Below are 27,164 nucleotides of genomic sequence, written 5' to 3'. Positions count from 1 at the left end.
GACCAACTAATAAATCTTCATGTAGGCTTTTGTTATTTTTAATGATTTGGTATTTCTCAAAACACAGCTCCAACGAACATTTGCAAACAGCATTACAAAATGCTGTGGTTGGAATTACAGCTCTCGATCAGTGTTTAGAGGCATATTTTCTTGTTATGCACAGCACTAAACACTTAAATAATTTGACTTAATAGGTTGTTTATTTTCAAAATTAAACATTTTTACATTTTAATCTGGACAACAACATGCCCTAGATATTAATTGAAAATGTTCAGATTTTTTATTATTGTTTGGAAACACTTTACAATAATTTAACAAGCCTTGTGTACATGTGCTCTATCTACCACAGGGGAGCCCTGGAGTATGACATTAGAGGGAGCCCGCAATTGAATCAAACATCTGGAAATAAAGCAAAATAACAGAGAACAAAAAAATAAATAATTTTGTGTCTGTTAATGAGACAAAAAACTAAAAAAAAGAAAGAAATGCCTCTGTGATGCGTCTTGATGTATGACGTCTGATATTGTACATATTATGCTGTTCACAGTACTGTGAAAGATTCTTATCTAACCCTCATAAACTGCAAAAACTGGTGCTCGACCCCTGTCTGACTCTTTGCTTATCTGCCTGCCTGGCTGCTGATCCCGTTAGCCACAACTGACTACATGTTTTTAAGCGAAAAGAAATGGTACAAACTACCCAGTCATGTTTTCAGACTTTGGCACTGCATGAACCATATTGTCAGCCCAATAATTAAATTACACCGGGACCATTAATCAGTGTACTTCCAAACTGCCAAACAGAAAAAGTGTGAACCTGGTCTCCACTCTTTAATTTTATAGCTAACAACTCGCATTTCCAGATATCATAATTCTACTCCGCCAGGGAGAGTTTCTTTGAAGAAAAAAACACATGGATGGAGACGGGAAACCTTCCCCTGCTGCTGGGATAATATGGCTCCCATTCCTTTGGTCAAGGTGTCAACTTCCACTAATAATGGTTTCTCGGGATCTGGAAGTGTTAGGAGGGGAACCTTGGTAAAGGCTTCCTTGAGGAGTTGGAATGGGTGACTTCGGGACTCCAAGACAGATTCTCAGGAGTGATGTGAGTTGAGTGGTGATGGTCCTTTAATTCTTTATGAAATATCTGTAGAAATCAAGAAAGTGCTGGAGTTATTTTACTGAGGTGGGTGCTGACCAGGTGCGTAAAGCTTGTACCTTCCCCTTGTCCATCTTAATCCCTTCATCGCTAATATGGTAGCCCAAGAACTGGATTGATGACTGATAAAAGGTAAATTTTTCTGCTTTCAAGAAGAGTTGGTACACACTGAGCTTTTTGAAGACCTTTGAAAAATGATGATTCCAGGAGTACATCAAGATGTCATCGATGCAAATCAGCACGAAGTGATGGAGGTAATACTGGAACACCTCATTCATGAATCCCTGGAATATGGAGGGGGTGTTGACCAGCCCATACGGCATGACACAGTACTTTTAGTGGCCGGTAGGTGCCACAAATGCGGTTATGGATAACGGTATTTACTGTGATGTAGTAGTCGATACAAGGCCAATTCAAAGTCTCTGTCCTTTTTTAGACAGAAAAAAAAAAAACTGGAAGCAGCAGGGGAGGTTGAAGTGCGGATGTAGCCTTACTGTAGAGCCTCTTCCATGTATTCCTCCGTGGCCCTTTGTTAAGGGAGTGAAAATAGGTATATTTTATATACAGTCCCATGGTCTGTGGGGTGGTAGTCGAGAGGCTCTTTGTGGGCAGAAGACATCTTTGATGTGGGAGTAGCAGGGTGGAATCCTGACTGACTGTTTGTCCACAGGGCTTTCGACAGAGATTACATTTATGGAGATGGTCTTGGGCCACTGGTGGTGTGTACTGGGATGGCTGGGAAAACAGTCAGGGATGCAATGGTCACCCCACTTCAAGATGTCTCCATTGTTCCAGGAGAGGATGGGATCATCATACCGGTGGTGGATTTCTCCAGAACCGAGAGTTCGATGTGGAGGCAACCAACTAGCAGCTTGACGGGACCCACACAATGACGGAAGGCTTTTCGCCTGAGCAGTTTACCAGTTATTGACTGGACTTGGTCGGTGGCTTGACTTATCCTCTTCACAAGTTTGAGTTGGCGGCAGAGTTCCCCGGAGATAAAGTTGCAGACTAACCCAGAGTCTATGAGAGCTGTGATTTAAACAGACACAGTTGATACAATTTAAATCAGAAGCAGTATGAGTTACGATGGTGGTAAGTGGTGACAAAATAGCTTTGGGACAGGTAAAGTAACTCACTAAGGGACGAGGAGGTCAGACCAGATATGAAGCAATAACGTGCCCACTGGCACCACAATGTAAACAATCTCTGGGTCAGCCGACAATGCCGCTCAGTCGGGGTAAGTCGCATATTGTATACTTGCATGGGTTCCTCTCCTGGTTCTGGAGTGCTGGATTTTATTGGCTGGCGTATGTTATGGAAGGACTGCATGGCCGATTGTTCTTCCATATAATTTATAATGTGTTGAGCAACTCGCAGAGACAACTGAATAAAATGTCCCAGCCCCATTGTGTCATCGTAGGCGGAGAGATGCAGCAGCGGTAGTGGGTCAAGACCTTGTCGATAAGTGGTAAGTAGTCCTCACTCGTTCCATCCACTAAAGGCCACTAGGGTACAAAACTTGAGAGCAACTTTTTCCCTGCCGTAAATTATATAGTTGTTCACTTTCTGAAGAATCTCCTGAAGGGCGTCCTAAAACTTCCCAGAAGTGAGTAGTGAAGCTGTCGAGGGATTGCGTGACTGGTCCAGCTTGGCTCCAGAGTGTTTCTGCCCATTGAAGTACATGTCCAGACAACAGGGACAAAATAAATGAGATTTTGGCCTTTTCAGTGGTGAAGCGATGCGGCTACATCTCTAGGGCCAAGCCATTGTCTTCCACCAAGCCATAGTAGGGTGCTGGTTTGACCATGGGACTCGCAACATACACAGGTGGTGAGGCAGAGCTCGGGGAAATGACAGGTGTGCTCAGATGCGGGTGCATGTGCAGTGAGAACTCTGCAAAAGTTATCCACCAGCTTTTGTTGGGTTCATTGCCGTTAAGTTATTGGTCTGGCCTTCTTTCAGTATCAAAGACAGATATTGGTAATCCTAACAATTGTTTTTTGTTGTAGGTTGTGAATGGTGATGATGACGGAGGAACTGGATGAAGTGCACTCCTCTTGAAAAATAGTGAGATTACAGGTAATCTTTATCCACAGGTTTCAAGCATGAAGACGAAGGAGATTCTTGGAGAGACGAAGAAGACTCAGAGTAATCAAGGCAGGAGATAAACAGGGCTTACGAACTGAACCAACAAGGTAAGTAGAGCAGGTAAAGAGTCTGTTTCCATTTTCGAGGCCAGACAATGAGTGACTGAGAGGTGTGCATTTTTGTACTGGTCCTGCAGTGATGAGGAACAGGTGACGGTGATTCGAACTTGGGAAAGAGTGAGCACTGTGTGGGTGTGATGGGAGAGCCTGGCATTCTACCACGCGACTATGAAGTAATTTGTTGTAAAAGTGGGAAAAAGCACTCTAAGAAACTGAATGTCATATCCTAGTACATATATGAAATTGAACAAAGACTAAGGTAATTGTATTTGGTCCATCATCCCTCTTAAATAAGTCTAATCTCAGCTTTGTTATTGACAGGCGCACTTCACTTCAAACTATCAAAAAATTTGGTGGGGAGCATGATCCAGCATGTCTGTGAGATTGGTGGTTTCAGTGTAGATCTCTCTCGAGTCCTGGCAGTTTATGAGAGCTGCTGGTCCATAATATTCATTCTGTGAACAGCATAACGCATATACCTTTCTATGATAAATAATTATACAAGATTTTAGTTATTATACACGTGTTAGTAGTCTGCATTTTGTTTAACTGTGTCCTCAGTGTCTGTACATTTGATCCAACCACTGTATATGTTTAAAGAACCATTTGATAACAAACAATAGGTAGATTCACTGGATCATGATCGAGATCTGTAAAAATGTGTTCTGCGACCTAGTATGGATCAAAGGGATCAACGTGTTTTCTTGGTATCTCTGTTCATCTGTTTTTGTATTGACTGCCATTACTTTGCCTCGCTAATGGTCATAAATATGACAGATCCAGACAAGTTGTTTTCTTTTAACTAAAAATGAATCTGCTCTAACATTGCAGATAGCTTTTGTTCAAGATTTGAATATCTACTGGAAGGGACTTTATCATTGCACAAGCAGAATGCGTGTGGATGATGATTGACTTCCTTAAAAATATGCATATGTGCATAAAGGTTCGGCTTAGGAAAAGCTTTTAACAACTTTCCGTCTGCATGGTCTGACGATGAATGCTCTTAGGGGGGTATTTTTTTAATTGTAAAAATGTTTTTAGTATAATAGTGCAACCATGGTACACTTGTGACTTGTTATTAGCCAAAACCACATTATGTTTCTAGACCACATGTGTCAAAAGTTATAAGCAAAAGAATTGTCACATTTTGAGCTGTTGGTGTTATAGAGCTGGTGGTGTTATAGAGTTTGAGTGACAAAGCTCAAACTTGGTCTAGGGACCTTTAAGACCCCCAATAATCAATGTGCCAGATTTCACTACTTTCATTAGTCATGACAAGAACCCCATGGTTCTATTGGCTGCCATATACTTCCACTACCCAAGAAGAATAGAAAAAAAAAAAAAAAAAAACTATAGTAAGTGCAAATGCATCTACAGTGCTTGGCCCCTGTAAAATACAGCAATCATGTGAATATAAAACCTGTCTACATATAAAACACTGTTTACATATTTTTACACTTAAATCAATATGAATCCAATTTTATGTCTTATCATCGTTGCTTGAATATGGACATCTGGCAAACAACATCTGAATTATGTTAAATGGTGAGAAATTGGCTAAAAATAAAGAAAAAAAATTCTAATTATGTCTATATTTTCTATAGTGTTTAACTTAATGGCAGAACTACTCTGTGATTTTTCACTTGAAGAAGATGCTAAAAAAGCCCTGTGTTTGTTGTTGAAACCATAGCTAGCAGACAAGTTATGAGGTAACATCTTTTTAAGTGTATAATCCTAATCTACACAATTGAATGATACACGATGAACAGCAGTATTTAAAGGGGTCATGAAATGTGGAATCAAATTTCCTTAATATTTTGACATATGAGGTATTTGTACAGTATTATAAAAACCTACATTTGTTCCTTTTAGTAGTATGAAAAACAACTTTTATTTGAATTGATTAAATTGAGCAGCCATTAACAGGACATATTCAGTTGTTGTGATTAAGACAAAGAATATTTAATTAAATTGTGATTAAGACAAATTACACTCCCTTTATTATCGCCAGAGTTGTCAATCAATTCAGTTCAGCACAAGTTAATCAGTGATTGAGTTCTGCAATTGCACCAAAGCTCCGTTATAATCAATGATGTTATCTACCCTGCTCAATGAATCTGATATTTACATTGTGTCTGCACTGTGTCTGAGTGGACCTTGGTGAATTAGGGTGGACCTCAGTGCCTACTCTCAAACTAAAGTACATCATCTTTTAAAGCCTTTTTTAAGCTTTTTAAAGCTTTTTTTTTTTTTAAAGTTTTAACTATTAATTCTAAACCATATTGAGCCCTTACTTACACATTACAATAATATTAAAGCAGGGTTGCCAAATATCACACATTTATCCCTGCTTTTGATATGAAACAAAGTCTCAGCTTTCAAATTTTGTAAGTTTTAATGCGAAATTCAAATAATAAATACCATTTTGGCGCACTTAATGAGGCATAACAGATCGCTGTAGTGCCTCAGTTAAAGACAGAGCCGTTGAAAAACAGAGTTGCGACATGCTTTGATCTCGCCGGCGTTGCCGCCACGTGGTCACGTGATTCATGGATCTCTCAATAGTTCCAAACAAACCAGCACCGTCAATACATTTGAATGTTTAAGCAGGATAGACAACAGCTTCACTATACAGGTATTTGCTGCAATTTTTGGTAACCATTTGAGCATAGTGTGTATTGATTTTTACGTCGACGACATTTCAGAATCAGAATCAGAATCAGAATGAGCTTTATTCGCCAAGTGTGCACAAACACACAAGGAATTTTTTGTGGTTTACAGTATCATTTTATTTTGGAGAGTGATAGAGAGGTTATGGTCCATTAAATTACCACTTAAAATAATATTTTATTCTAATATTTTTAATTATTTGGATTACAATTATTGTAGCATTTAAGGTTGAAATAGAGAAAAGGGTTTTAAATTACAATGCAAAGAGGCAAATTGGAGTAATTTTGTGGACAGAACAAGTATAATTTTCTAATGCCATGGTTTACCCACTAGTTGCCTGTTTGGCTCTTTAATAAATATACATCTACTAGTTTAGTTGCTCAAAAGAGTATTGCAGGTTATAACTGATGAATTAATGAATTGATACTGAATCAAGATCGAAATCAATATTTGTGTCAATATGAATGAATGTCTTGCCTGAGGTAAATGTAATGCTACGTGACATTGTTTTTTTTATTGACGTCTTTCCGTGGTTGAAACAGTGATTGAGCGATTACACGAGATACGTTTCAAGTTGATTGCGTTTAGGCAGGGACGAAGATAGGTGAAAATCCAGTTGCAGCAGTATTTATTGAAAACAAAAACAAAGACAATCCAAATAGAGGCTCAAAACCAGGAGGAGGAGGAGGAACATGAAACATAATTAAAAGAGCAGGAACAGCTTCACACAACATGCAAAGACACTAACCGACAAACCAAGACTGAAACAGGGGAAAATATACACAGGATAACAAGAGGTTAACAAGGGACACCTGAAACAGATTAATCACTATGACAACTAATGAGGGTAACTATAGCAACTAACAGGGTGGCATAGGGCACTGAACAAGGAAGTAAACTCAGAAACAATGGGCTACAGAACAAACTTCAAAACAAGAGTCCCTAAATACAAAACCAAGACGGGGGAACACAGACCGGGAGAAGCGCCTTTCAAGGAGCGGTTTCCAGATGCTCCAAAACAGACCACAAGGGAGGTGGAGAAGATGTGGACTTGGGGGTAGAATGGAGGGCCAGGTCCATGGAGGGGAGGAAGGACTTGAGATGGAAGTAGTGCAGGTAGCCAGGACAGAGCAGGCGGGTGAGCCGGCGAGACTAGGGAACTTAGAACGGCCTCTCTGGTTGAGACAAAACAGGCAGGGAGTTCAGTAGCGACATCCATGGTCGTATCTGGCAAAGAGTGCTAGAGTGACCTCTTTGGTCGTTTAAGGGCGGACAAGAGGTTTATAGGTGACCTCCATGGTCGTGTCAGGGCAGACAGGCAATTCAGGGATGACCTTCATGGTCGTGTCTGGGCAGACAGGCAATTCGAGGACGACCTCCATGGTCGTGTCAGGGCCGACAGGAAGTTCAGGGATGACCTCTGTGGTCGTGTCGGGCCGACAGGAAGTTCAGGGATGACCTCTGTGGTTGTGTCGGGGCCGGCAGGAAGTTCAGGGATGACCTCTGTGGTTGTGTCGGGGCCGGCAGGAAGTTCAGGGATGACCTCTGTGGTTGTGTCGGGGCAGACAGGAAGTTCAGGGATGACCTCTGTGGTTGTGCCGGGGCTGGCAGGATGTTCAGGGATGACCTTTGTGGTTGTGTCGGGGCTGGCAGGAAGTTCAGGGATGACCTCTGTGGTTGTGTCGGGGCCGACAGGAAGTTCAGGGATGACCTCTGTGGTTGTGTCGGGGCTGGCAGGATGTTCAGGGATGACCTTTGTGGTTGTGTCAGGGCTGGCAGGAAGTTCAGGGATGACCTCTGTGGTTGTGTCGGGGCCGGCAGGAAGTTCAGGGATGACCTCTGTGGTTGTGTCGGGGCCGGCAGGAAGTTCAGGGATGACCTCTGTGGTTGTGTCGGGGCAGACAGGAAGTTCAGGGATGACCTCTGTGGTTGTGCCGGGGCTGGCAGGATGTTCAGGGATGACCTTTGTGGTTGTGTCGGGGCTGGCAGGAAGTTCAGGGATGACCTCTGTGGTTGTGTCGGGGCCGACAGGAAGTTCAGGGATGACCTCTGTGGTTGTGTCGGGGCTGGCAGGATGTTCAGGGATGACCTTTGTGGTTGTGTCAGGGCTGGCAGGAAGTTCAGGGATGACCTCTGTGGTTGTGTCGGGGCTGACAGGAAGTTCAGGGATGACCTCTGTGGTTGTGTCGGGGCTGACAGGAAGTTCAGAGTCGGCCTCCGGGGTTATAGCAGAGACATCGGGACACAGAAAGTTCAGAAATGGCCTCCATTACAGAGCAGTCAGGAGACACAGAAAATTCAGAGGAAAATGCCTACGTCTCAAGGACAAACAGATGGAGACTGGCTGGAGACTCTGGCATGGCGGCCATGTTGGCTGGAGACTCTAGCGTGGCGGCCATGTTGGCTGGAGACTCTAGCGTGGCGGCCATGTTGGCTGGAGACTCTAGCGTGGCGGCCATGTTGGCTGGAGACTCTAGCGTGGCGGCCATGTTGGCTGGAGACTCCGGTGTGGCGGCCATGTTGTGAAAAGGCTCGGTGTGAGGCTACTCCGGAAGTGCCGCATTCCTCCTGCACGACTCCCACAGTAAATGCAGAGCCACTTATTTGTAATGCCAGGTTATTTCCTCCGTTTTAGTCAAATGGGTCAGTTCAATAAAGTCTGTCACATCCTCCTCAATAGGACATTTTCCTTGACGGTAGTGATGGGACGGTTGATACCGGGGCTCCGATGCTCCAACGCAGTTTTCAAAGCACTATTGTCTCACACACTGTACCGATGCTTGTATTGTAATGACAATACCACGTGACTGATGACGTTTGAAGCTTCGAACGTCATGCAGTATCAGAAGGTCGGTTGTGCTGAACTGCTGGTTTGAAAAAAATGTCCCCCCCCCCCCAATGTATTAAAAGGTAAATGATTATTGAGGAGGCATTATTTATTTAAATGATTTAACACTATATTTCCATATAACATAAATTGTTAAAAAAAACAGAACACCCAAAATATTTTTCACATGCATTTTCTGCTCTGTGGTGATTTGTTAGATATGGTGGTCTGACCACCAGATGTCGCAAATGCGCATTGTGTTAAAAGCTTCGAGTAATGAGCCGTTTTTCGGCACAATTTGATGAAAGCCTCAAACGCTTCAGAAAGCCTCGTTTTCCCATCACTACTTGATGGAGACACATGATCCTCTGTGCTGGATTAATTGTGGTCTGTGTAGCAGGAATTCAACAGCTTCACACAATGCAAAGACAACAATCGACAAACCAAGACTGAAACACAGGGGAATACATAAACCAGATAACAAGAGGTTAACAAGGCACACATGAAACGGATGAACCACTATGACAACTAATGAGGGTAACTGGCAACAAACAGGGTGGCATAGGCCACTGAACAAGGAAGTAAACACAGAAACAATGGGGAACAGAACACACTTCAAAACAAGAGTCCATAAACACAAAACCAAGAGAGGGGAACACAGACCGGGATCATGACAGTTGTACTGTATCTTTCAACTTACTTTCAATGTTCATTCAAGTTTATTCTGTAACTAGCATTAAAGAGGAAATGATTGCTCCACGCTCCCACTTGAACTGAGGCGTCTATACATCGATCTCACGGCACATCAAAGAGCGTCAAAACGGCATTTATTGTTTGAATTTCGTGATAAAATGGACAGAATTTAAGAGATTTTGAGAAGCTTTGTTTCTTATCGAAAGTAAACAAAACACAGAGCTTAGTGCGATTATTGGTGGTTAAAAGTGGTTAATGAACTACAACTCGTGTACCGAACCGAAAGACATGTACTGAAAATTCTGGGTACGAATACGTGTACCGTTACACCCCTAGTAGCGACGATGAGCAAAGACCAATCAGGGACTGATTTACAGCAGAAGCACGCTTGGATTGAAGAAAAGAAGCACATTACTGGAAGATCAGCACTCATTCACAAGGATCTAAATTCATGTATTTGAGCTATTATTGTCATGCAGGTTGGAATTTTCTTCTTTCCAAAAAAAAAAAAAAAAAAAAAACATTTTATGTCTCATTTGATTGGGTGGATCAGCTGTCAATATGAGTGGGCCAGTGCCACCGTGGCCCTTATGTAGCCTCACCACTGCTTTGATGCAATGGGAGTAGATTAGCTAGGGGTTAATAATAATGGGTCCGTCCAGTATCTTTTAAACTACATTACATAATGGTAAATAAACAAAGCTATAGATTGTGAATTTGAATATTTCTGATTCTTTAACTGCTCAGCATAATACATCAGTTTACTGTTAGTTTGAGTCCCGACTGGAGATCCTTTCCCAGTCTTGTTTCTCTCCTCTCCCATTGCTTCTTATTTATTCAATTCTGTCCTATCTAGTAAAGGTAAAGAAGCCCATAAATAATTAAATTGTTATTGGAATGGCCCACCGAAATTTGCTCAAATAAACTTGACTTCCAGTGCTACATTAGAGAGATAATACATTCTCTGAGAGTGCATTTAGTTTTAACCTTAGCTCATTCAGCTGCAAACAATGCAGCATGAAAGCGCTATGTACAGTGAGGAAAATAAGTATTTGAACACCCTGCTATTTTGCAAGTTCTCCCACTTGGAAATCATGGAGGGGTCTGAAATTGTCATCGTAGGTGCATGTCCACTGTGAGAGACATAATCTAAAAAAAAAAATCCAGAAATCACAATATATGATTTTTTAACTATTTATTTGTATGATACAGCTGCAAATAAGTATTTGAACACCTGTCTATCAGCTAGAATTCTGACCCTCAAAGACCTGTTAGTCTGCCTTTAAAATGTCCACCTCCACTCCATTTATTATCCTAAATTAAATGCACCTGTTTGAGGTCGTTAGCTGCATAAAGACACCTGTCCACCCCATACAATCAGTAAGAATCCAACTACTAACATGGCCAAGACCAAAGAGCTGTCCAAAGACACTAGAGACAAAATTGTACACCTCCACAAGGCTGGAAAGGGCTACGGGGAAATTGCCAAGCAGCTTGGTGAAAAAAGGTCCACTGTTGGAGCAATCATTAGAAAATGGAAGAAGCTAAACATGACTGTCAATCTCCCTCGGACTGGGGCTCCATGCAAGATCTCACCTCGTGGGGTCTCAATGATCCTAAGAAAGGTGAGAAATCAGCCCAGAACTACACGGGAGGAGCTGGTCAATGACCTGAAAAGAGCTGGGACCACCGTTTCCAAGGTTACTGTTGGTAATACACTAAGACATCATGGTTTGAAATCATGCATGGCACGGAAGGTTCCCCTGCTTAAACCAGCACATGTCAAGGCCCGTCTTAAGTTTGCCAATGACCATTTGGATGATCCAGAGGAGTCATGGGAGAAAGTCATGTGGTCAGATGAGACCAAAATAGAACTTTTTGGTCATAATTCCACTAAATGTGTTTGGAGGAAGAAGAATGATGAGTACCATCCCAAGAACACCATCCCTACTGTGAAGCATGGGGGTGGTAGCATCATGCTTTGGGGGTGTTTTTCTGCACATGGGACAGGGCGACTGCACTGTATTAAGGAGAGGATGACCGGGGCCATGTATTGCGAGATTTTGGGGAACAACCTCCTTCCCTCAGTTAGAGCATTGAAGATGGGTCGAGGCTGGGTCTTCCAACATGACAATGACCCGAAGCACACAGCCAGGATAACCAAGGAGTGGCTCTGTAAGAAGCATATCAAGGTTCTGGCGTGGCCTAGCCAGTCTCTAGACCTAAACCCAATAGATAATTTTTGGAGGGAGCTCAAACTCCGTGTTTCTCAGCGACAGCCCAGAAACCTGACTGATCTAGAGAAGATCTGTGTGGAGGAGTGGGCCAAAATCCCTCCTGCAGTGTGTGCAAACCTGGTGAAAAACTACAGGAAACATTTGACCTCTGTAATTGCAAACAAAGGCTACTGTACCAAATATTAACATTGATTTTCTCAGGTGTTCAAATACTTATTTGCAGCTGTATCATACAAATAAATAGTTAAAAAATCATATATTGTGATTTCTGGATTTTTTTATTTTTTATTATGTCTCACAGTGGACATGCACCTACAATGACAATTTCAGACCCCTCCATGATTTCTAAGTGGGAGAACTTGCAAAATAGCAGGGTGTTCAAATACTTATTTTCCTCACTGTATTTTAGAAAAAAAGGCTCATTACTATTGCTGAATTTGCTGAGTAGAGCTACTGTCACAATACTGTAGTTCTGATAGTTGTGTCACTACTTTTATTAGTTTTTTTTCAAGGAGAAAAATAAGCAAAAGAATCTACATATGTGTTCTTGTCTACACTAGCTTACTAGAGTAAAGCAACAATGATAAGACAGGTGTTAAAAATAGAAAAATATTGAATTCACCTGGTATCGTTTTGTTGTCTCACCTTTCTGTTTGGTCACTTTACGGACTGTCATGGCAGCTTGTCGTTTCTGATATTCAGAAATTTCAAAACCTAAACAAAACCAACAACAACAGCAGCAGAAGATATGAGGGAAGATCACAAGAAAAGCAACTATTTTTGTGGCATTAATGACACATGGAAATGCTTTTGAAGCAGTAATGATGCATAAAATAAATACATGAGAATTTATGCCAATTTACCAATTTTTTCATCCTCTTGGACCATCTTGCGCTCCTCATGAAAAGCCCTCAGCCAGCGAATCTTCTCTTCTGGCTTCTTGGCCAGAAAGACGTGAATCTCTTCGCTGTCTCTGTTGTGCAGCTTGAACGCATTTTTCACACTAACGTTAAAGTCATCGTCCCGTCCATCAATAGCATCTCTCACTGCATACCTATCCATGTCAATACGTCCTTTGTAGTAAAGTATGTCCCGTCGTATCAGGTCCTGAGAAGAGATGCAGTGCTCACTGAAGGTAGCTTTCAATGACCACAAAAGAATCAAACTCATCTTTGCAACATGACTATGTTTAAAGAAAATGCAGGCTGTATATGATTTACATCTACAGTAGTGGCAAAAGTGATGTTCATAGGGGATATTTGTTTATAATGACCCTAAAAGTTTGATTAAACCATCAAAATATGAGGAAAATATTTTATATTTTTAAAATATGTTAAATATGAGGGAAGAAGAAAACACTAAACTTGGTTAAGGTATTTATCTGACAAAATGATTTAGCAAAAAAGGCAAGCTACAGCTACAGGTTTTATTTTACTAAAAAAAAGATGCATAGAAATACAAAAAGCTCACAGGGAAAAACATCCATTGACTATAATCAGTTATTAATATTTTGTTAGTTCTCTTTTGGTTTTCCTTGCGTTCATAATTTCTTTGTATGACAGCCTGGACAAAAATTATGTCTGCACAATTTGGCATGTTTCATTGCGTTATCAAAGAAAACAATCGACTACGCAATATGCTTACAAAATCATTAACCGTGTGACTGTTGGCTGTCATTGGAACAAGAAGCTATCGTGTTCAACTGTCAGCTGTCATTCTGACTGTCATCAGACAAACAGAGTTCCGGTCAGATGAAATTTGACTCAGTGAAGAAAGTACACAGATATTTTTGGGGGATTTCTAGGTGTTGTATTTCATGTTGTGTTTTTGTTAATCTTGATTTCATACAACTTGAGTGCTTTTTTTGGGGCGATAATAAGAGTCTCACAGATGCGCACGTCGCATAGCCGTGCAGAAAAAACCAGCAGCCAAGGTCAAGAATTTCGTTAAATAATACATTACATTTCAAGTTTGTTTTTCATTAAACCCTATAGTATTCCCCCAGAACACTTGGAACATAAGGCACGTGTTGCATGGCATCATTCTGTGATACTTTTTTAAAAAGCTTGATGCTTGTCACTATTCACTGCCATTATATGGATGAGCGCGAGCGGGAATTAGAATTAAATAATTCTTATTTTGTGATCCATAAAAGAAAGAAGGGATACAGCATTAGAACAACACCAGGATGAGTAAATGATGCATTAATTTTCATTTTAGGGTGAACTAGACCTTCACAGGGAACTTGATTTGCTGAAGGAGAGTTTCAAGATGTCTATAGAGTATTTGTAAGCTTCTGCGTCACTTGTAGCCTGAGCTTCATGACACGCATTTATATTGCATAAAATGTATGCGCATAAAACTCAATCCTTGTGAATGTGCTTGTGGCAGCTGGCTGGAAGCAAAGGTTTATAGAAAAAAAGTTATATTATAATAATTATATTTAAATTATTAGAATTATTAGAAATGAATTTACACATACCTATCCTTAATATCTTACTGGTTTTGTCCATGCAATGAAAGATTGTGAGGTCCAATGTTGTGTTGGACCCCACTGACTTTCATTGCATAGATAAAAACCGTTGGAACCTTCTTCAAAACACCCTTTTTTGTTTGTTTTGCAGAAGTTAGGGTTTTTGAACAACATGAATGTGAGATGACAGAATTTTCAATGTAATCTGATTCATACATGACTTCAATAAAAGTCATGATATTCTTTATATTCATTGCGATTAACTTTAATCTTTTGACAGTCATGAAAAATATTTTATGCAAAAGGAAAAACATACAAATTTATAGATGTTGTGAAAGAATGCTGATGGAGGATAAGCATGTTGGAAAGTATTAAAATGGGAAAAACAAAGACTTTTGATGGTCATAAATGATCTGTCTCACTTAGGGCAAAAGTGCTTGTTAAATATCTGTTTTTAAAAAAAATAAAAAATAAACAATGGAAAACGCAATGAGCAGATTTGTAGTAATGTATTTTGTCTTATTATTTGTCAGATTTAGCATGGTGATGTCAGAGTGTGATACAGATCCTGTAAAGCATGTGTCTTAAATGCTTGAGAGTTGGTACCTCTAACTACTGCAATACTTCAACTGATTTCACTTGTAAAAGATCTGCAACTCCTAATTTGTGCTATTTCGTGTTATTTTAGATACATCATGTATGAAAAAATACAGATTTAGGATGCGTTTAGAATGCAGTTCTAATTTATAATCACATTTTGAGATTCAAATCTGGCAATGTAAATTAAGAAATGCTTATGAATTTAAATTAGTCTATGAGTATTTTTATGATCAGTGTTTACATTTCTCTCATTGTTCATGCTGAAAGACCTCAAATCCTTTTTCAAAGGGAACACAATATATTTTGTAAATGCCATGTACCTTTTTGCACAAGACCAGCTGATGATCAAAAAGGAAGAAGACTCGCTGCTGACTCCTGCCATAAGGCTGATATATCCACGACATCTCACCCGTGTAGATCAGCTCTGAACTTCTGTCCAGAATGTCATCACCCTAAGTAAAAACAAAACAAAACTTGGCAGTCAAGGCACACAAACTAGGATCGGAAGTGGACACCCTAAAGAACCTTTTATTGATAAAATGTGTTATTCCCAAAAAAGTTTGATTCCACACAACTTAACACACCTCCCAGTCCAACACTGAGGCTTGCCATTGAGCGATCTTGTCAATGTTCTCCAGTCTTCTTTTGCGCTCATTGATTTGCTGGGTGACGTTCCTCATGACTGCAAGTGCTGCTGCCACATAGCGGTAATCACTGTGGGGGGAAACATAAAGACCCACAGACTATTGATATATTATATACATATAGAACTCATAAAACATGGTTTGGACATAAGTCACAGTAAAGACACAATCTGACCAAACTAATAACACACAAACAATTGTACACTGTAAAACTTAACAAATGTCCTACCTAAAACTTGAGTTTGACTTTGAGTTTGAGTTGACTTAAACTGTGTTACGGCAAAAACAATAACTAACAAAACAGCATCAGGCATAAGAGACATCAAGATTCAAATTGTCCTTAAAAGATATTTATTTCTTGCAAGAAATGTTCCCAGTCTACCCACAGTCCAGCTGCAGGCAGAGTGAGACCCCTCAGAGGTGTTTGGCTGGCAGTTTTATAATGTTCTCCTCAAAGCTATTTCTTACAGCCCCCACCAAACAAAAGAAACAGAGGAACCCCTGTGGCTCCCCTACCCCCGGGAATCTTTCCACCTCTGAAGTCTCACACACACCCTTGCAACTGTACTAACATCATAAAAGAAACTCAAAATACAGACAAATGAATGTTTGGCATTCATTTGTTAAATCATTGAAATTAAAATATAGAGAAAAGATACATTTTTCCATAACAACTGTAAAAATCTAGGAATTGTAGGAACTAGGAATTGTACTATTTGCATACTATGCCTTTGTTACTCAGAAAACCCTAGTTAATATAAATTGATCATATGACGCAGAACTTAAACTGAATGAGTTGCATCAGATTTCTAGTTCCCAGCATGCTTTGCTTCAGACTCTAGGAGCAAATGTTGAAATTAAGTTATGTTGTGTGTTTTTGCACAAGCTTAATATGGGGGAGATTTGCAAGTGTTTAATGTTCTGTTATGTTTGGTTCCCTTTCAAGGGAACTCGCGTTGCGTCGAGTTTGACGCTATGGGAACGCTTTGCGTGATGACGTCTTGAAGCACATGTAAAATCAGTCCAATGGCGTGGCGGAACGTCAGAGGCGGGTGACGTCACGTACCAGGAAGCTATAAAAACCGGCCCGAAACAGAAAATGACAGCTTTCTGAGTCTTCAGTTGCGCTCTGTGTTGAAATCTGTCTGTCTTATTTGGTGTTGTCTGTATATATTTATATTATTCAGTATGGCGAGCAAGCAGCAGTTTAGAGTGTGTGTCCATCCCTGCCCGCGTTATTTAACGGGAGGTGACACACACACTCTTTGTGTTGTTTGTTTGGGAGAGGAGCATGCCCAGTCAGCACTCGAGGGTGGTGACTGTGAGCATTGCTGTGCGCTTCCTTTGCGTACACTCCGATCCCGCCTGGCTCGGTTCTATCCCGACCACGTTCCCCAGGGCTCGGGTCCCGCCGCTGCCGAGGCACGGCGTCGATCTCAGTCCTGGGGTTCACAAATGGATTTATCAGTGGATGTTGAGACGGGCTCTGCCTTATCTCAGCATCCTTCTGATAGATCCAGTGCCTCTCATCAGGGTGTGGAAGCACGCGCTGCGGTTACTTCCCCCCCGATAGAGGTACCAGTACTGCAACTATCCAGCTCTGAGGAGTTGGATGTTGTGAGTATTGAAGCTGAGTCTGAGGATTCGCCACCTCAGTCTCATGCGTTTGAGGAACTGCTCGATGTCATTACTAGAGCGGTTGACAGACTATCTATTGAGTGGCCAGAGGATCGGCAGGACGTTCGTTCGAAAAGTAAGCTCGACGAACGCTTCCTGCCATCTCGTGCTCAGCCCCAGCGCAGGAGCCTGCCGTTTTTCCCCGATCTCCACACCGAGGTGTCGAGATCGTGGGGGAAACCAGTGTCTCACAGAGTATACACACCACACACTTCTCTCTATTCCTCTATTTCAAAGTATAAAGAGTATGGTTATGGGGAGATGCCGAGGGTGGAAGAGACGCTCGCGGGCTATCTCTCTCCAGCAACGGCATCTTCCCTGAAGGCTCCTACACTTCCCTCTAAGCCAGTAAAAATGACTTCGTCCCTGGTACATAAATCGTATGCAGCCGCTGGTCAAGCTGCAGCGTGTCTGCATACGATGTCCATCCTGCAAGCATATCAGGCAGAATTATTGGGGGATTTAGAGGAGGGCGGGGGAATTGGTCCCGACACTGTGGCTGAACTTCGCAGAGCCACAGATGTTTCTCTCAGGGCCACCAAGGAGACCGCTAAATCTATCGGGTGGTCTATGGCAGCCCTGGTGGCCACTGAGAGGCATCTGTGGCTCAATCTAAGCGATATAAAGGACAAAGAAAAACATGTTCTTTTAGATGCTCCGGTTTCCACTGCCGGGTTATTTGGGGATGCAGTGAATATTGCGGTTGCAAAATCTCAAGAAGCCGCTAAACAAGCAGCTGCTCTCCAAAAGCTTCTTCCCCGCCGTTCTTTCTATGAGGCTGCTGAGCGGGAGCAGCCTCACTCCTCTAAAAAGGGCGCTGAGCACCGTGCCACTCAGAAGCAGAGCGTGTCCTCCCGTGCTCCCCCACAAAAATCTCGGGGACACGGAGGGCGCGCTCAAACCCAGCAGTCTTCGAGGGGTAAAGCGGATCTGCGGACCGTTATTACCGCCAAGAAGGCTGCTGGGAAGAAATCCTGACGTCCGAGGGCTCAGGACTAATGAGGGTAGTCCCCCCCGAAGCAGAGCGGTTAACACCTCTTTTTACGGTGCCCGTCTCTCTTCGGTACCCTCAGGGGACCGTTCTGCTAACCCTGCCGCCTCCGGTGTTACAGGGCGCAGCGGTCTCCGGCGAGCACATATCTCAAGGACCACCCGGAAACGTAGTGGCCTCGGGATGCCCGCCCCCTCCGAGGAGGGTGTTAAAGCAGTCTGTTCGGTCGCTCCCTGCCGGTGCGCCGTTACAGGGCGTCGAATTGACTGCTCAACAACAACAAAATCCAGAAACCAGTCTCGAGAGGCTGGTACCTCTAGTAGAATCTTTGACAGCGTGGAAACTACTGTCAAATGTTTCTCGTTGGGTCCTGCAGACCGTGGAAAGAGGGTATCTGATACAATTCAAGAAACGCCCTCCTCGGTTTATGGGGGTCCTGCCCACAGTGGTGGCCCCCGAGCAGGTTCTGGTTATGGAACAAGAAGTGAACACTCTGTTAGAGAAAGGGGCCATAGAATATGTACCTCCCTCCGACAGGGAAACCGGGTTTTACAGCCGGTACTTCATAGTTCCAAAAAAGGACGGGGGATTGCGTCCCATTTTAGATCTTCGAGTTCTGAACGATTCAGTCATGCAGCTCAAGTTCAAAATGTTAACATTGAGACAGATCGTGCCACAGATCAGATCCGAGGACTGGTTTGTCACGATAGATCTCAAGGACACATATTTCCACATTTCCATCCGTCCGTGTCATTGGAAGTTCCTGAGGTTTGCTTTCGGGGGCAAAGCTTACCAATATCGTGTTCTTCCATTCGGCCTAGCTTTATCACCCCGCACTTTCACCAAATGCATGGATGCAGCTCTGGCGCCGCTGCGCCTCCAGGGTATTCGCATAATGAACTACATCGACGATTGGTTGATTTTAGCTCAGTCGCATCAGTTGGCGGTTCAACATCGAGATGTTGTTCTCGCCCACATGAAAGAGCTGGGGTTACGGCTGAACGCCAAGAAGAGTGTGCTTTCTCCACTCCAGAGGACCACTTTTTTAGGCGTGGTTTGGGACTCAGTGTCGATGCAGGCGCGCCTGTCACCGCCACGTATAGAGTCCATCCTTGCAGCTGTGAAAAGTGTAAAGCTAGGCCAGCTACTCACTGTCAAACAGTTCCAGAGACTGTTGGGTCTCATGGCGGCAGCTTCCAACGTGATACCTTTTGGACTGCTGCACATGAGGCCCCTGCAGTGGTGGCTCAGGACCAGGGGGTTTTCCCCGAGGGGCAACCCATTTCGCACAATCAAGGTCACGCGGCGATGCCTACGTGCCTTGGTTATGTGGAAGAAACCTTGGTTCCTGTCCCAGGGCCCAGTGTTGGGAGCTCCTTGTCGTCGCAAACTGCTAACGACGGATGCTTCCCTCACGGGTTGGGGAGCGATCCTGGAGGGTCGCTCATCTCAAGGTCTGTGGGAAGACCATCATCGTTCCTGGCATATCAATCGCCTAGAGATGTTAGCCGTCTTCCGGGCTCTGAGGAGCTTTATCACAGATCTCAGGGGACACCATGTGTTAGTGCATACGGACAACACGTCGGTAGTCGCCTATATCAACCACCAAGGGGGTCTGCGCTCGCGCCCATTATCCAATCTGGCGCGCCATATCCTCTTGTGGTCCCAGGGGAAGTTGCTGTCACTCAGAGCAGCCTACATCCCCGGGGTCCAGAATATAGGAGCAGACACTCTGTCGAGGCAGGGGCCGAGGCCCGGGGAATGGAGGCTCCACCCCGAGGTGGTGGAGCTGATATGGAGGGAGTTCGGCCAAGCACAAGTGGATCTGTTTGCGTCTCGAGAGACGTCTCACTGTCCACTTTGGTTCTCCCTCACGCATCCAGCTCCTCTGGGACTGGATGCTATGGTTCAGACGTGGCCGAGGCTACGTCTGTACGCCTTTCCCCCAGTTGCTCTGCTCCCGGGAGTTCTGGAGAGAGTTCGCAGGGACCGGGTTTGCCTGCTTCTTATAGCCCCGCGTTGGCCGGGCAGAGTATGGTTTCCCGATCTGGTCTCCCTCCTCGACGGGCATCCTCTGGAGTTACCCGTCAGGAGAGACCTTCTGTCCCAGGCAGGGGGCTCAATATTTCACCCCCGCCCAGAACTGTGGAACCTGTGGGCTTGGCCTCTGAGGGGGCCCAGCTCATAGAGTCAGGTCTCTCAACTGAGGTTGTTGAGACCATTCTACAATCCAGAGCTCCCTCCACGAGGAAACTTTATGCCCTGAAGTGGAGAGTCTTCACTTCTTGGTGTAGTGACCGTCGGTTGGACCCAGTTAACTGCCCAATTGGTACAGTGCTGGAGTTCCTGCAGGACCGGTTCACTGCAGGTCTGACCCCGTCCACCTTAAAGGTTTATGTGGCGGCCATAGGTGCTTACCACATTCCTTTGGGTGGAATGTCTGTGGGGAAAGACCCTTTAATATCTCGTTTCCTTCGTGGCACTTGGAGGCTGAGGCCTGCAGTTCGCTCTAGGGTGCCACCATGGGACTTGTCCATTGTACTACAAGGCCTGTCCCTGGCCCCCTTTGAGCCCATTGAGGAGGTTCCTGAGAAATTTCTAACTCTGAAAGCTCTTTTTCTTCTGGCTATTTCTTCTCTTAAGAGAATAGGGGATCTGCAAGCATTGTCGGTTGCTCCGTCATGCTTAGAGTTTGCTCCGGGTATGGTGAAAGCTTTTCTTCATCCCAGACCGGGTTATATCCCCAAGGTCCCCACTAATGTGGTCAGACCTATCGTTCTGCAGGCCTTTTGTCCTCCTCCCTTCCAGAATGCGGACCAGGAGGCTAATAATTTGCTTTGCCCAGTTCGGGCGTTGGACGCCTATGTCCACAGAGCTGCCCTGTGGCGTAGAAGTGATCAGTTATTTGTTTGCTTTGGCTCCCCTAACAAGGGAGGCCCGGTGTCTAAGCAAAGAATGAGCAAGTGGGTGGTTGAGGCTATCTCACTTGCTTATGAGGCGGCTGGGCAGCCTTCTCCTTTGGCTGTCCGGTCGCACTCTACTAGGAGTATGGCGGCCTCTAAGGCCCTTATTTCAGGAGTTTCTTTACAGGACGTTTGTGATGCGGCAGGCTGGTCCTCACCGCACACTTTCGTCAGGTTCTACTCTCTGGATCTAGACTCTGCTCCAGGGTCTCATGTTTTGTCATCCTAGTGCTGCTCTACTAGATTTCACACAGGACAGACATTTGTAGCTATGGAGGCGTTGGTATAGACGTTCCCATAGCGTCAAACTCGACGCAACGCGAGTTCCCTTGAAAGGGAACGCTCCGGTTACGACTGTAACCTCGGTTCCCTGAAGAGGGAACGAGCGTTGCGTCACCTTGCCATATCTCCTTCATGCCTGTCAGCACGACTTCAGACTTTATTAAGCTGTCATTTTCTGTTTCGGGCCGGTTTTTATAGCTTCCTGGTACGTGACGTCACCCGCCTCTGACGTTCCGCCACGCCATTGGACTGATTCTACATGTGCTTGTCATCACGCAAAGCGTTCCCATAGCGTCAAACTCGACGCAACGCTCGTTCCCTCTTCAGGGAACCGAGGTTACAGTCGTAACCGGAGCGTTTTCAAAGGGTCTCTATTGTGTCGGTATATTATTCGGCCTGTATTCCGGTCGAGGATGGGTCTGCAAACTCTAAAACTATAGACTGCTTTATTTAAACAGCAGTACCTGCACTAATAAAGTGGTAGTCTCTCTGTTAGTTAGAGATAGTTAGCTATGGCCAGCTGGATGACTGAAGCACTTAATTTACTGGAGTAACACTTACTTGGTCTTTTTAAGGCAATCAGTTTGAATGGTTTTAACAAGTAAATCAGATCACTGTCCAAGTAAATACAACTAAGGAATTCCAAGTTGCAGGAAATGTTACATTAGTTAGCTCAACTTAATTAAATGAGTTGTTCGGAATACACACCCAGTATACGTATGTAACTTTAAATTAATTTTTGAAACTAGTTGTTGTTGAAACTAAAAAAGTGTTGTTTTTTTTACCATATTCTTTTTTCCAAGTCAATCAGTTAGCAAGCTTTTTAAGTAAAGTTAACTAATTAGATTTTACACTGCACTTTTCAAAATGTTATTGATGAGATAGTAAGTTACAACTCTATTAAGTTTTCCTTTAAATTATATTATAGTTGTCCAAAATCATTGTTAATGTACATAATGACTTCACCCTAGGCTGGAAGAGTGTGTATAGGCATTTCTCTAGATTAACAAAAGTCTATGTTTCATATAGAGAGATAAAAAATATATAGATCATGTTTTTTACAGCAAAACTCATCTACGTCACTTTTTTCAATCTTCAAGTGAACTTTTTGCCTGTGTGTTGATTAGATTCACTGTTTTGGACCGCGGCCTGTCTGGTGTGCATCATAGCCTATATTTGAAGTATGTTTAAGGTTTAAAATGGCGTTTAGCAATGAGCAAAATAAATAGCACAGCTCATTTCCATAATGACCAATGCAAACTACCAAGAGCAGCGCAAATTAGCATAGGGTCGCAGCAAATTAAAAATAACATGGCTTGGTAATTGATATGTTCGGGTAGCGTCTTCCTTTGGCATTTCAAATAAATTAACATGAGTGGAGAAAATTCTCTCCCCTCTACCACACACTCTCCACGGTTCTTCCTCCTATCACAGCCATGTCAAGAGCTAAATGGGATAAGAAATGCTTTTTTCAGTGTTAAATTATGGCACAAGCCCAATTATGGTAAACTGACTACCACAAACCTTAGAGAATCATGTTGCATGATTCATTTAAATATTCTCCTCCCATAAATTTGGCATCTGAAAGTGAAACTCCTACGAATGCATTTGCAATAAGGTCAGCTGTAAAAATAACCCTGTCCACACCTTTTCAGTGCTAATTTCTCACTGCGTGTCTTTAGTAAATCCTGACAGTAGTTTTTTAATATCAAAAGAGGGTTTGTGCTGGTACAAGCAGTAAATAAATCTGGCCGTAATTTTCTTTCATGGTCTCTGGACCCCCTGAAGTAGCCTTGACTACCCCCTAGCCATCCCATGTGTTAGCAAAAACATTAATTATTACATAGTGAAATTTAGTGATGATACTGCTATTCTTAGCTTATTTTATAAAGATCAAGACATCTCGTCTTACCACTCTGAAATTAACTAGTTTGTAGAGTGGTGTGATGCACACCAACTAATTGTGAATGTGAAGAAAACTGAGGAGATGATATTTGATCCAAAGTCAATTGGAGATCATAGCCCAGTACATATTCATAACGTTCCAATCACACAGGCGTTCTCATATAAATATCTTGGTGTTTATAGTGACTGTTCTCTTACACGGCATGTTCATGTTGACAACTTGTGCACTCGGTTACAGCAAAGATTGTATTTTTTGAGAAGGCTCAGACTTTATGGTGTCAGTAGTAAGATTATGATGTTGTTTTATCAAGCTGTACTGGAGAATGTGATTAGATACGGAATACACCTATGGCATGGTAATTTGACAGTATAGTTGAAATCCAGGCCTGGACGTCTTATTCAAACGGCCATGAAAACCATGGGCAGAATATAACCTTTTTATCTCCAGACCCTGTACATAAAGTCTATGCTGAGGGAGGCATTTAAGATTCTGCATGATACAACACACACCTTGAACTGTGAATTTGAAATGCTGCCATCGGGTAGGAGATTAAGAATGCTAAGTTGTAGATTAAACCGGTTTAAGAATTTGTTCATTCCTTCTGCAATTAAACTATAAAAATAAAAAAATTATATTTTTTTAGTTTAGTTTATGTACTTAGATGTATATTTGTGAATTATGGCATATGCATTTGTGATGGGACATATTTCGCTCCCTTTTTCCCCCCTCTCTAATTTATGTGTAATTGTGTTGTGTTGTGTTATTTTACTATATGTTTTATGTGATCCAGTGATTGTGTTTTTGAGTCCAAGACAAATTTCCCTTTGGGACAATAAAGTATACCTTAACCTTAGACCTTTTTCAAACAGCAGCATTACACACTAAAGAAAGTTACATTACACACTTAAACACATAAAAGGTCCTCTTTTAACCAGTTTGGATGACGGCATAATCTAAAGTGGGCTGTGCTATCAGGAGTCAGGACAAACCTGAAATATTTATAAACTGAAACAGATTTGAAGGGATGGTTCAAAATTGTATAAAAGTCTTATAATATAAGCAGCAACAGAACACATTTGATGAAGGTTTTGCTGCTAAAGAAAAATTAACAAGTTACTAAATTCAAGGCTTCACTGTGAAAACTGAGTTTAGTCAGATGCGTTTGTCTGTAATTGTGAGTTCAAAAGATTCACAAACTTGTTACCTATGTTCCTGTGCTGTGTACTTGAGTAACTCTGCAAGTTGTAGTGGGTACTTGCAGATCTTCTGCACAGGGGTGAGGAGGAAGCCATCAATGGCGATGTCGATCATCTGCTGGAGGAGGCGACAGGCTTCAAAAAAGTGCTGATAGCGCCCATCCTTCATCAGCTTGGAGAGCTCCATACAGGCATCAAGGTGGTTGTTGCAATACTCTGAATAGATCCAGAAACCGTCTTGCTGTATGGAAGACAGTAGTTAAGGTCAGGACTGAATCAAATTAAACTTTTTTAAAGTTTTCATGAATCAGTTAAAAAGTTTGAATAGTCAACACCCAACCATTATACACATGCTTGAAATTTTCTAGATTTAGAAAGAGCTTGTAGGTACTACAGCTAAAAATGGCTATAATTTCAAATAAGATATTGTTAATATCAAGTCATACGGAAATTTACTCACATGTTCCAGAAAACACGGTCCAATTTCACTAAGATGGGGATCCTCAATGTTGTACTGTTTCTCCAAGTCCCGCACAAATCCCATTTGAAATCTGTAGATTTCCTCAATGTTACCAAAAATCACTTTCAATTGGTCATCATTGAACATGTCAATCCTCTTTCGGCACTGCCTCAAGTAGCCCTACAGAGAGAAACACCTTCAGTTTAGCATTCTGCAAGCCCCAGACGAGTAAATCAAGTGATGTCCACCACAGACTAACAGTGAAAGTGTGCGGAAACTCATTCTTCCTAAATGATTATGTCTCTTCAGTAACCTTGGATTCATGTGGATTATTTTTTACAATGCTACAAAGAATGTTTTCAAGCATCAAAGTTTTGGTGGAATGGACTTATCTCAGGTTTCATTAAAATTATCTTCATTTATGTTTCGAAGACAAATAAAAGTCTTACTGGTTTGGAATAAAACGAGGGTGAATAAATTATGGCAACTTTCATTTTTGGGTGAACTATCACTTTAATCTCTCAATGATACCAAGAGGTCAACAATCATAGTCATCTGATAATGGCAGCATTACCTCACATATGTCCTTCAGGTGTTTGATATAGTGACGCTCAGTGCTCATGATCTCATTGATAACGTTGGCCCTCATCTGATCTCGGTTCTGAAGTGGTTGGCCAATGCACAGGCAGCCGTTGCTCGGGTCAGTGTGTCCATTCTGCACCTCACTGGCACCCTCAGTTGATTCTGTGGCCACATTTTCCTGGTTAACCCATAGCTGGCAGAAAAAAACAACAAAAAACAGAGGCATAGAGTCATACATTATACAGAAACTCCAAGCTGTGAGTTTTGCAACGGGGAACAGGTCTGACCCAAATTCTCACTGGGATCGAGATAGGGCTTGCTGACTGACAGACAGTTGTTTGGACTGAGAAGTTTGGGCAATTAAAGGTCCCATAGTACAATGGTTACAAAAATGCAAATTAATTTCTCTGCAGAGTTCCACTGAAGATAGTTGTTCTTTAACCATTTCGACTGGACACTTCTTATTCCAAACGAATGACGACTGAGTCTTGCTCTCATGGCCTTGGTAATAAGACCAAATATGTGTCTTTGGTCTGGGTCTCAGCTTATGGTTTCTTAAGAAACCACACATTGTGGCAAGGTGGCACAGAAGCTGCTTCTAAAGTAGCATATATGCAGTTCACATGGACTTTTTATGTTTTAATGGGGCTCAGAAATATAATGGTGGCATTAATCGATTTAAATAGGAATCACAATCCTGGGAAACAATGAATCACACTCTTGAATGTTATATTACGATAATATGTCTTGGATTGTTTCCGTGGTGGGTCAGTGCCAGTATATTTTGTGGTTTTTATTGCACTGAGAAGGCCTAGAAGGTTATGGAAAAGGGTGACGTTTCAATTTTGTTTTTAAAATACACTGAATAAATAGAAAAAATGATGTACTTAAAAAAAAAGTAACTGGGTATTATGGATAAATTCCAAAAGTAGTGTGGTACTTTATTAGTTCAAATAAGTAATCTGAAGATCGTGCATCCCTTGTAACACACACTGGATGTAAAAAACGGTGTGAAAAACATCTATGAAACTTGCTTGATAGCCTTGTGCTTTTATTTTATGTTCATTATGAAAACATGTTCTTGGTGTAAAATAACAAAAAAGTATGAATTTAAAGGCACACTATGTAACACACTATTTTCGTCGCTAGAGGTCGCTTATTCAAAACAAAGGCGTAGCTTGATGACGCCGTGATTTCGGCTCGAGAGCAGTGGAGCTTTTATTATGCCGCAGACAACCTCTTCCAGTCATATATGTGGGGTAACAGTTTAGATACATTTGAGTGTCTTGAAAGTTATGTTATAACACTACTCTGTGCGTTTGCTACTACACGGCTACTATGAGACACTTGCTACACACTGCAGTAAACTAGATCGATATTCGGTATGATAAAACATGGTACTCGTGGTAAATCAAGAAAACTAGCGTTAAACAATAAGACTAACTGTGTTGAGCTATATAACAATGATTCGTTTTCTGTCGATGAATGTATCCAAACCGTTGCTCACCTGTCTAATAAAACACATAATATATTAAAGGGACCTATTATGCAAAATTCACATTTGCATGGTGTTTGGACAAAAATGTGTGCTGGCA

General features: G+C 42.3%; 1 protein-coding gene across 9 annotated transcripts in view; it reads right to left on the bottom strand.

The window, feature by feature from the left end:
• arhgef9b (Cdc42 guanine nucleotide exchange factor (GEF) 9b) overlaps window positions 1–27,164 on the bottom strand; it is a 74,091-nt gene that overhangs the window by 6,607 nt on the left and 40,320 nt on the right. For 8 of the 9 annotated variants that reach the window (XM_084133725.1, XM_084133726.1, XM_084133727.1 and 5 more), the window contains 7 exons: window positions 25,562–25,762; window positions 24,988–25,167; window positions 24,536–24,768; window positions 15,453–15,582; window positions 15,189–15,320; window positions 12,659–12,902; window positions 12,441–12,509 (listed from right to left, as the gene is read on the bottom strand). In XM_084133725.1, the coding sequence (XP_083989851.1) occupies window positions 12,441–12,509; window positions 12,659–12,902; window positions 15,189–15,320; window positions 15,453–15,582; window positions 24,536–24,768; window positions 24,988–25,167; window positions 25,562–25,762 (1,189 nt within the window). Of the gene's footprint in view, window positions 1–12,417; window positions 12,510–12,658; window positions 12,903–15,188; window positions 15,321–15,452; window positions 15,583–24,535; window positions 24,769–24,987; window positions 25,168–25,561; window positions 25,763–27,164 lie in introns of all 9 variants that reach the window. The other variant, XM_084133730.1, reaches the window with a different exon arrangement.

Source organism: Abramis brama, assembly GCF_963993115.1.
Source record: "Abramis brama genome assembly, chromosome: 13".
In the NCBI taxonomy this organism is placed as follows: domain Eukaryota; kingdom Metazoa; phylum Chordata; class Actinopteri; order Cypriniformes; family Leuciscidae; genus Abramis; species Abramis brama.
This window is presented reverse-complemented; position numbering and strand designations above follow the sequence as displayed.